This window comes from Thunnus albacares, chromosome 15 (assembly GCF_914725855.1).
Source record: "Thunnus albacares chromosome 15, fThuAlb1.1, whole genome shotgun sequence".
Classification (NCBI taxonomy): domain Eukaryota; kingdom Metazoa; phylum Chordata; class Actinopteri; order Scombriformes; family Scombridae; genus Thunnus; species Thunnus albacares.
In genome coordinates, this window is record NC_058120.1 from 7,030,329 (window position 1) to 7,040,050 (window position 9,722).

Consider the following 9,722-nt stretch of genomic DNA (forward strand, 5'->3'; position numbering starts at 1 on the left):
TAACTATATTTTATATTTCTGGACAGTGATTGCTTCCCTGTGCATCAAGAGCACCTGTTTTGTGTCACAGTGTAATATTGCTATAAATATGGCAGGTCCTGATTCTTGTTCCGTTCCAAGGTGGAGAGCTGTATATCGTCCAGACACTCATCAGCTTGCTGGAGACCAAAGGCAAGAAGATAATGGTCAGCAACAAGAAAAGGTTCAAGGCAGATGACATACTGTTCACTCTGCAGAGACCAGATAATTACCATGCCATCTTCTCAATGTGGATATAATTTGTCTTTCACTGTTCTTCAGCCTTTCAATAGTCATCACGAAGACATGAATTGTCACTCTCTGTTTTTATTTATTGATCTTTTTTTCTTTCTATGGGTTATTTGTTCTCTATGCAATGCTGTTGTGTTTTTAGGATTTAATCCAATTTTTATTTATTTTATTCTAGGCTTTTATTCTTTATACTTGACCCCATTACTACATCTGTGTTTTTATTTAATTGTATTTCTCCGTTTCTGTAAAGCACGTTGGTAAATTTTTGTTGATTTTAAATGTACTCTAATACATAAATTGACTTGATTTGTCTGTGTAAATGTCTTCTACCCGAGGCCCCAACAAAATGTCAAGCTGCTTCTGCATCACAGGAAACACAAAGCAGATGTTCTTCTTTTGTTAAGAATGAAAATTAACAGAGATTTGTGGGAAAGTAGGTTATTTCAATGCATAGTACTAATACTGAGCAAACTATGAATGAAATGTCCAGAAATACATGTCTCTATTTGCAGTGTTCTTGCATTAACATTTAAGGTGTACTATATTTCACAGTTTTAATTATGTGAGTTGAAATGTACTCTGCTATCTGAACTATTGTTCCTTCTAGACAAAAATATGCATCAAGTCCTTCATCACTCTGACCTAACCCGACCTGAAAGGACAGGTTCACGATTTTTCAAGTGTGTCTTAAAACAACACTAAAGTACCCATATGTACACTGAAAGAGGTTTTCCCCGCTGTAATCATTCCTCCTGTTCATACTGACTATTAAAAGATCCCCTTCAAGTGTGCTTTCAATGTAAGTGATGGAGACCAAAATCCAATGTCCACACAGTCATTTTGTGCAAAAATGCATTTAAAAGTTGATGTGAAGCTTATATGAGGCTTCAGCAGTCTGAGTTAGTCATATCAAGTGGATATCTCCACATTTACAGTCTTTTTAGCCTCAAATTCCCTCTTTGTGTTTCCTCGGACAGTGTTTCCCTGTTGAGCTGCAGTATAAGTATAGTAACAAAAAGAGGAACTTTGGCACTAAAAAGACTGAAGCTTCATATTAGCCTCAGATAAACTTTTAAATACATTTTTGCACAGGAGGACTGTGGATTTTGGCCCCCATCACTTACATTGTAATTGCATTATGAAGGGATCTTGTAATGGTCAGTATGAACAGCAGCAGCGAGAAAAACAATGTGTCAATGTTCATTTGGGCGCCTGAATGTTGTTTTAAGACAGATTTTTTTTTTTTTTTTTAAATTGGGAACCTGTCCTTGAAGCTCAAAGTGCAAACCTGTAATGTCACTCCGGTCCTGTAGATGGCGGTAATGTGCTGTTAATAACAAACAACAACCATCAAAGAAGCCGCAGAGAAACACGTGTAGCTCAGTGTCAACATGGGCAAAAGAAGGCAGAGCAAACAACTTTTCACCAATTTGTCTAAAAAACAGAAGAAACACTTGAAAGAGTTTGGAGAGGAGCATCCATTTCATGATGTGTGAGTTGCAAAGTAAATGTGGGCTTGTCTTGAAGAGATAGTAAAGCTTGTTAGCCAACTAGCCGAGTGAGGAGCAGCGGCTGGAGTAAACGTTTATACAAATAGAGTTAGTATGTTAGCTATAGATATGTGTCATTATTGCTAACATAAAGAGAATATTAGTTGTTTTGTTTGTTTAACGTGGTTTGGGCTTTTTATGTAAGACCTTTTCAGTCCATTTCGTCAATTTAAAATGCAGACTAATGTTATCATCTGAAAGTGCTTTTAAAGATGATGCCTCACATGCCTACTCTATATTCAATTTATTATCCATAATAACTTAGCAATTGGCTAGTAGCTAGCAGAAAGAAGTGAAAACAATAAGAATATCAGTAGCAGACACATGTGCACTAACGCATTGCAGGTTAACTTGTGTAGTACCTGACTGATACACATCCATACATGGGCGCACTATCATCACTACACAACCTTGTGTAATATGCACTGTCTTACCTGGATATTGGCTGGATGCTGGCTTTAGGTGTGTTAAACAGGTAGAGGTAGATGATTCAAATCTTACACTTCAGTGAAGAGTAATGTTTTTGACCAGATGAAGAAACTTCTCTGAACACACGTTGTATAATGGAAATAAGGCTACTTTGGAGGTAGTGTTTGGGTGCTCTGACATTAAACATTGTTTTTATTATACAGAGGTAACGTTAATGGAGAGGTACTTTTTTCACTTCAATAACTATAAAGGCTTACTGAGACACATGACCTCCCTGATCTGTATGTTCTGTTAATCTTGAAACACCTTCAGTTTCAAATATTCAAACAAACTAGTTTAATCAGAGAAACATAAACGTGTTACTTATAATTTTGGAGGATCATATGTGCAATTTTCTGTCTAAGGATTTTGTTCTAGACGTGTCCTTCACACAATACTTTCATGGACAGGCTTTCCTCTCTTCATCTCTCATCTACAGAGCAGCCTAGTAATTTCACCTCATTGCCTCACTCTCAGGCTAATGTGCAGCTATCACAGAGCCTTACTTTTTTCTGACTGAGAGCTTTGTAAACATGTCATTATATGTTTATGGTATTACAGAAGATGCTTGTTGTTTAAGTTTATCTCCCCCTTTGTGTTTTTGTCACAGAGTCAATGAAAGACCTGAAAGAACTGAAATAGTGGAACTGGTGAGTAGCACTATATTTCTTATGATACAGTCATAAACCCTGATTTATGAAATACAAGATTGATGATGATAATAATAATAATAATAATAATAAGGATTTCCTGGTATACAAGACAGTTTGTAATATTTCACTTATACCAATATTTTGCAATTGAAGCCAGCAAGTCCAGAACATTCTGACGCTGATCCTGATGATCTGGAGGAAGAGGAGGAGGAACCAGAGCAGAAAACAGCCTATCAGAAGCTTCTTTCAACTCTCAGCCAATCTGCCAGTAACGACCAGAGTGAAGAGGAGGAGAGCACCGATGATGAAGAGGGAGAGGAGGAGCTCCTTGGTGAAGGCAAATAATTTATCTCAAACACACCAATGGACAATAAAAAGGCCAACATACTGCAATCGACTAAATACAATTTTGTTTTTCTATCGTAGGGGACAGTGATGCAGTTGGCGATGACAGTGAGGACGATGATGAAGATGAAGGGGAGGAAGAGGAACCTGAGGATGCAGATGAAACTCTGACTGAAGTGGTTGAAGGGAGGGAGGGGGAGGATGAGGAGGAGAAGCAGGCAGAAGATGAAGAGTTCATAGACAAGGAGCATGAGTCCCAGTTCTGCCTGGAGAGCAACTTCATGGGTGAAGGAGAAGAGGAAGACACTGAAAGCACTGCTGACAGCAAGGGTGAGAAAGGAGTGAATTTCTCCTCAAAAAGCAAGATTTCTATTAGATTTGTCAGATGCATCAAACTGTGCACAAAATAAACTCCTCTCAGAATTAGACAACTTTAAACGTGTGTGTAGTTGAGATATGCTTTTTTTTCTCTCGATTTGCAGACATGTTTTTACAGCATTTGGACACAGAGCTTGGTGAAGAGGATGTGCAAAAGATTACATCTGGCAGCAAAGCCAAGACCCAGATAACGGTATAACTGTTTTACTTCTGTTAAATGTTTTGCATGCATAGATTTCACTATTATTATAGTTTTAGATGAAAACAACAAGCAAGCTTTTTTCATTAGAATAAATCTTGCATTTTAACCATAGTTAATGTGCTTTTCTTTCTTTTGTATCTGTCGCTGCTGAACTCAGTGGCCAAAATTGGGCACTCTTCTCTGCACCAATCCCTTGGAGAAGTTTGGCCCCATCAGCTCTCAGAAAGACACAAACCCCCCAGTTTTCCACAAACTCGTGGATGCATGTTGGAAGGATTTAAACCAGACTTCCAACCCTAAAGGGGCGACTAAAGAGATCAGCCCTTTCCAGCTGGAGCTATTGGCTCTCATGGGCTCCTACAAAGATCTCTACTACCCAGAGACCTGCCCTTTGAACCAGGGCCCACAGGTTCGCAGTGCGTACTGCCTCCACGCTCTCAACCACATACTCAAGGCCAACTCCCAGGTTCTAGCTCACAATGCGCAGCTAAGAGAGCGGAAAACTCAGGCTAAGCCTGGAGCTGAGCTGCAGGAAGAACCCAGAGACCAAGGTCTGACTCGGCCCAAGGTAAACTACTGGATAAATACTTTGTTTCTGAACAGAGCTGCATAAAACATTTTTAAACATCCCAATTAAAGGTACCCTGTGGAGTTTTTGACCCCTAGTAGTGCAATCTTTTTAACGGTGGGTCCTCATTTTATTTGTCTCATGCACATGCACCTTGGTGACACATTACACATTCCTGACAATGGTTTCACACTATTCCACTAATCTAAAGGTGACTGTAACGCACCAAGAAACACAGCAATGTACCAGCAAAGTCACAGTGAAAGACGACTGCTCGCAAGTAAACATGGATATAAACAATGCAGGTTTGAAAATGTTTTAAAAATCAGCTTTGCAAATGTTTTATGAGGAAGGAAATATATTCAACAAGTTAAGCAGACCTCAAGGATACACACATTGTTTTAGTGAATTACACATGTAAACACAAACTTTGTTTCTTTAAGAAGACTCCACAGGGCACCTATAAGTGTCAAACTCATTATGATACTTTGTTATTCACTCTGCGCACTGTGATAGCTCATTAGCACATAGTGTTTTTCTATCTCACACACACTGTGTTAGATTTACTGAACCTTTTACACCAGTATCAGGCATTTTCGGTTGTTGTATCTATTGTATGTTCTTATTATGTTATTTCTCCAACAGTCCCACAGCATGATACCCCCATATACATGTATATTGCTCTAAAGTACTGTGCTACAGAAGGATCTGCGCCTCAGGTGCTTTACTGTTTATGGCGTCATAAATTGTAGTATTACAACATACATTTTTATATCAATGTAGATTGACTGATATAAGGGATATAATATTGTCCAGTGATTTTTCCTTAATTATTGGGCTAATAGTTTCCCTCAATCCCCCTAAGGTAATTTATGTGTGTAGTCCATGAATATTATCCCCTATCATCGCTTACCAAAATACCTAAAATGTACAAATATTCAAAAACATAGTATTTAATTCATTTTGACAACTTGCTCTCTCATGATGTTGCATTACAATTACATGTGATGTTGTTACACATATGGCAGGTCTTGATTCTTGTGCCGTTCCGAGGCGGAGCATTACATATTGTCCAGACAATCATCAGTTTGCTGGAAACCAAAGGCAAGAAGATGGTGGTCAGCAACAAGAAGAGGTTCAAGGAAGAGTTTGGAGAGGAGGTGGATGACAAACCATCCAATCTGCAGAGACCAGATGATTACCATGCCATCTTCTCAGGCAATGTTGATGATCACTTCAGGATAGGTACATCTGGAAACAAAACAGAAGTTGACTTACCTTTGGTGAATCTCTTCCATTTTCCTGTCTGAGGCCCTGTTGCTGTCCTCTCTCTTCACCAGGTATCTCCATCATCAGGAGCAACATACGCCTCTATGCCCCCTTCTACTCATCAGACATCATCATCGCGTCTCCGCTGGGCCTCCGCACAGTGCTGGGAGCTGAAGGAGAAAGTAAGAGAGACTTTGACTTCCTCTCCTCCATCGAGATGCTGGTGATGGACCAGACAGATGTCTTCCTAATGCAGAACTGGGAACATGTCCTGGTAAGAAGGCACAGTTCTTCTGACCATCAGTGTCAACATCTGGTATTACTGCTGGGGAAGATGGGGTACCATCTACTGTCCGACAACCACTGTAGAATTTGATGAATCACAACATTTTCTGTCATATTCAGCTTTAAGCAAATAGCACTGGAGCCTTGACAGAGCATTTCAGACTAAAGTTTGAGTTTCTGAAGGGTGATGCTGATGTTTTTGGGTTCTGCTTGGTTTAATTTACTGTAAAAGGTTGTGATAAATAATCTATGAGCAGATAATTTTAACAAACTATTCCTATCAGAAGTTGCTATTTTTGAGGATTGTCTGTATATTTGATGTCTTCTGAAAACACACATTGTCCACCCCCACCAGCATGTGATGAAGCACATGAACCTGCAGCCTCTGGACTCCCATGGAGTGGACTTCTCCAGGGTGAGGATGTGGAACCTCAACAACTGGGCTAGACATTACCGGCAGACGCTGGTGTTCAGCTCCATCCAGGACCCACAGATCAACAACATCCTCACCAAGCAATGTGTCAACTACCGTGGACAGGTACACTTCACACTCAACATTACACCTGCTCCAGGGACTGAACATACAGTGCTGACTGCAATTTTAGTTGATCATACTACTAAGAGGTAGAGCAGCTCTGGAGACAGACATGATCTCATAGTTGTAGATAAGAGTTAATCCTCAGTGGCTGGAGCAGTAGCCACCCTAAGTTGTTTACTGTGGTTTGAAAGATATCCCAGGAAAGTCCTGGCTGTGAAAACAGTGAATCATCACCAGTTACATTTTCATTTGTATTTTGACCAGCGTTTCTTAATTGTCATTTGATGTTGATTTTTAAATTTAATTTTCTCTGTGGTTTTGTCTCAGATTGCCACCAAGAACATCCCAAAAACAGGTTCCATCTGTCAGGTGCTGGTTCAGCTGCCCCATGTGTTTCAGATGTTCTCCTCAGACAGCTTCATGGACCATGATGCTCGGTAAAGTGCTCCTTTCAGTTTATTAGGTTATATTGTTCCAAATCACAGAATGTGCTGCAGAGATCTTGGCCAATGTTTTGGTTGTTCCCAACAATATCTAAAGCTGTTTAATTTCTGCTGTTCTCCATCCTCCTATAGGTTTCAGTTCTTTGTAGATAAAGTGTTGCCACAGTACAGGGACTCGGTTATGTCCCACACTCTGATCTACATACCCTCTTACTTCGACTACGTCCGGTTGCGCAACTACATGAAGAAAGAGGAGATGAATTTTGCCAGCATCTGCGAGTATTCCAGCAAATCAGAGGTGTCCCGAGCCAGGTACTTCTTCCAGAAAGGGGACAAACAGTTCCTGCTCTTCACTGAACGCTTCCACTTCTACAAGAGGTCAGTTCTTTTTATGGCTTTGTTTGATTTGTGGGGGATTTTGTCTTTTCACCCAGTAAGTAGAGTACACATCCAGTCAGCTAGTACACTTCTCATGAAGGTAGGAGTAGGGTGTTGTTGCTGAAAGACACCAGCTGTTTAGTGGATCAGACTGGACATTATTAACCACTTCATGGATAAACATCACAGAATTTGAAATGCATCCTTATGGTATTAAATCCTGGAATCACTGCTTTGCCGGCAAAAGTAAGTATAAAGACAGTGATCTTTATTACCTTTTTAAAGGTTAACATATCACCTGCTGCAATAACCTGTGAAGGAAACACATGTGATCCCTTTTACAGAGTTCAAAAGTTAGACCACTTACTTCGATTGTGTATTTGTGACTACCTTGTCATGTGATTGGGTAGTCACAATGTGACACACAGTGACTGTGTCTCCTGCTTCAAGCTCTGACGCTCTCAGCTCCGGTGTTAAATGCAGCAAAATTGGCTAAACTCCTGCTTAAACAGACGCATACCGGTGTCTCCTTTCTACTGTACAGTGTGATCGACTCTCCGGTTGACAGCGCTGTCAGCAGCCAGCAGGAGAAACACTTTGCAGTGTGTTTGGATTTTATAACTGAACTAATACCAGGATGCAAGCTTTTTATTTCTCTGATGTTTTCACATCACAAACAATGAACAACAGCATTAAAACACGAGTCTTGCAGGTAAAACATGTGACTCATGTAGCTGTTATATCAATTTCGTGTGGGGCGGTTGCTCTGCAGGTGCGCTTGATTTGACTGTAACTGCGATAACCAGGTGGTTAACCTCCTGAATTTGCACCCAAAATGCTGTCAAAACTTTCATTTACCACAGTTTCCATGGTCATCAACCAGGAGTGAGGCAGAAAAAAGGCACAAAGAGGCATGAGGGAGAGTGCAGACTTAAAGCACCCCAAATAACAATCAGACAAAACACTCAATACAGAAAAACAAGAGATATCTGCAGAGTGAAACAGATGAAAGAGCTGGAGGAGTTAACAGATAATTAGAATAGTTAGAATCAAAATCAGTTCTCTTTCAAATCAAACACCCCAAGATATGATTGGAAAGTATTGTTCTTGCAACTGCATTCATAACCTTTTTTTCTGACTCAAATGTAGTTCAACCATGTCATGTGATGCTTCTTCAGTACACTTTAACATAAAATATTACTGGGACCACTACAGAAAATTGCAGATGAACTTTTAATATCCAGGAATTCACATTATAGACACTACGACTGACTATCCCTGTAAAAAAAAAATTGGCCTCAGTTTCACACATTGACCATTCACGGTCCAGCCATATACTAGGTTTTGACCTAGTCTTTTTTATTATAGTCGAATAGTAATAAAACACACACATATATTTGTCGGTTGAATGAAACAACAAGAACGTTATTCTTCATACATTTCAGAAGGTGTGCTAATAAAATCATGATTGCACTCAATGTTGCAACAGCCCGGATAACGTTTGACATCTTTTATTTAGGTACACCATCAAAGGGATCCAGAACCTGATATTTTACGGACTTCCCTCCTACCCGCACTTCTACAGCGAGGTGTGTAACATGCTCTCAGCGGGCAGTCAGGGGGAGGAAGCTAGCTGGACCTGCACTGCCCTCTACTCCCGCTACGATGCCCACAAACTGGCTGCCATCACCGGAGCCCAGCGAGCCGGACAGATGCTGCACTCCAACAAAACTGTTCACCTCTTTGTTACAGGAGGGGAAGATAAAGCCTCCTGATGGGGCTGGGTAGTTAAAAGAGGGACCACTGGACTGAAAACATGGTAGCTATCTACAGTACTTCATATAAAATCCCATCAGGATCTATTCCACAATGCTTTCCATTTTATTTGGACAGTATTGTATTCACTCACTCATGCACAAGGAATAAAACATGTTTATTGGCTTTGTTTAATGTGTTGTAGTTGGAAGTCGTTCTGAACAATCAAGTCAGTCATGTCAAGTCACACACAGTTGAGTGAAAAGATCATAAAATTTAATTGTGATTTATATAGATTGTATTTATATAGATTGTATGCGTTATCACTGTGATAAGATAGTGTTAAAACATCACTCACAGGTCAGCTATGTTTCCAGTTTCAACATATAAATATTTTATTATGTTGATTTTCATGTAAACAATTTGAAAAGATTTCATATATGTAGCAGTACCTGTCTTAAAAGTGCTCAAATGTTCTGAAATTGGTAAAATAATGACCAATGACTTTTTTATGGTTCTTAGTCTGATGTCATACTACAATTACAATATAAAATTGTTTCAAATCAATCAAGGGTGTGTTGCCTTTGTTTTCTGGTTAACTATTTTAGGAATATTAAGCC

The 9,722-nt window shown here is 39.7% G+C and overlaps 1 protein-coding gene across 2 annotated transcripts; it reads left to right on the forward strand.

Annotated features, from left to right (window-relative positions):
• The first annotated feature begins 1,602 nt into the window (after nucleotides 1–1,602).
• utp25 (UTP25 small subunit processor component) lies at nucleotides 1,603–9,669 on the forward strand. 2 transcript variants are annotated; one of them, XM_044375883.1, is made up of 12 exons: nucleotides 1,603–1,762; nucleotides 2,899–2,938; nucleotides 3,095–3,278; nucleotides 3,368–3,616; nucleotides 3,769–3,857; nucleotides 4,024–4,434; nucleotides 5,463–5,679; nucleotides 5,775–5,977; nucleotides 6,344–6,526; nucleotides 6,854–6,963; nucleotides 7,102–7,347; nucleotides 8,867–9,669. In XM_044375883.1, the coding sequence occupies exons 1-12, from the start codon at nucleotides 1,662–1,664 to the stop codon at nucleotides 9,120–9,122; spliced, it is 2,289 nt and encodes a 762-aa protein (XP_044231818.1). In that variant the 5' UTR covers nucleotides 1,603–1,661; the 3' UTR covers nucleotides 9,123–9,669. The 2 variants fall into 2 exon arrangements, with proteins under 2 accessions (XP_044231818.1, XP_044231819.1); XM_044375884.1 differs by having other exon boundaries at nucleotides 3,095–3,272.
• The last annotated feature ends 53 nt before the right edge of the window (nucleotides 9,670–9,722 follow it).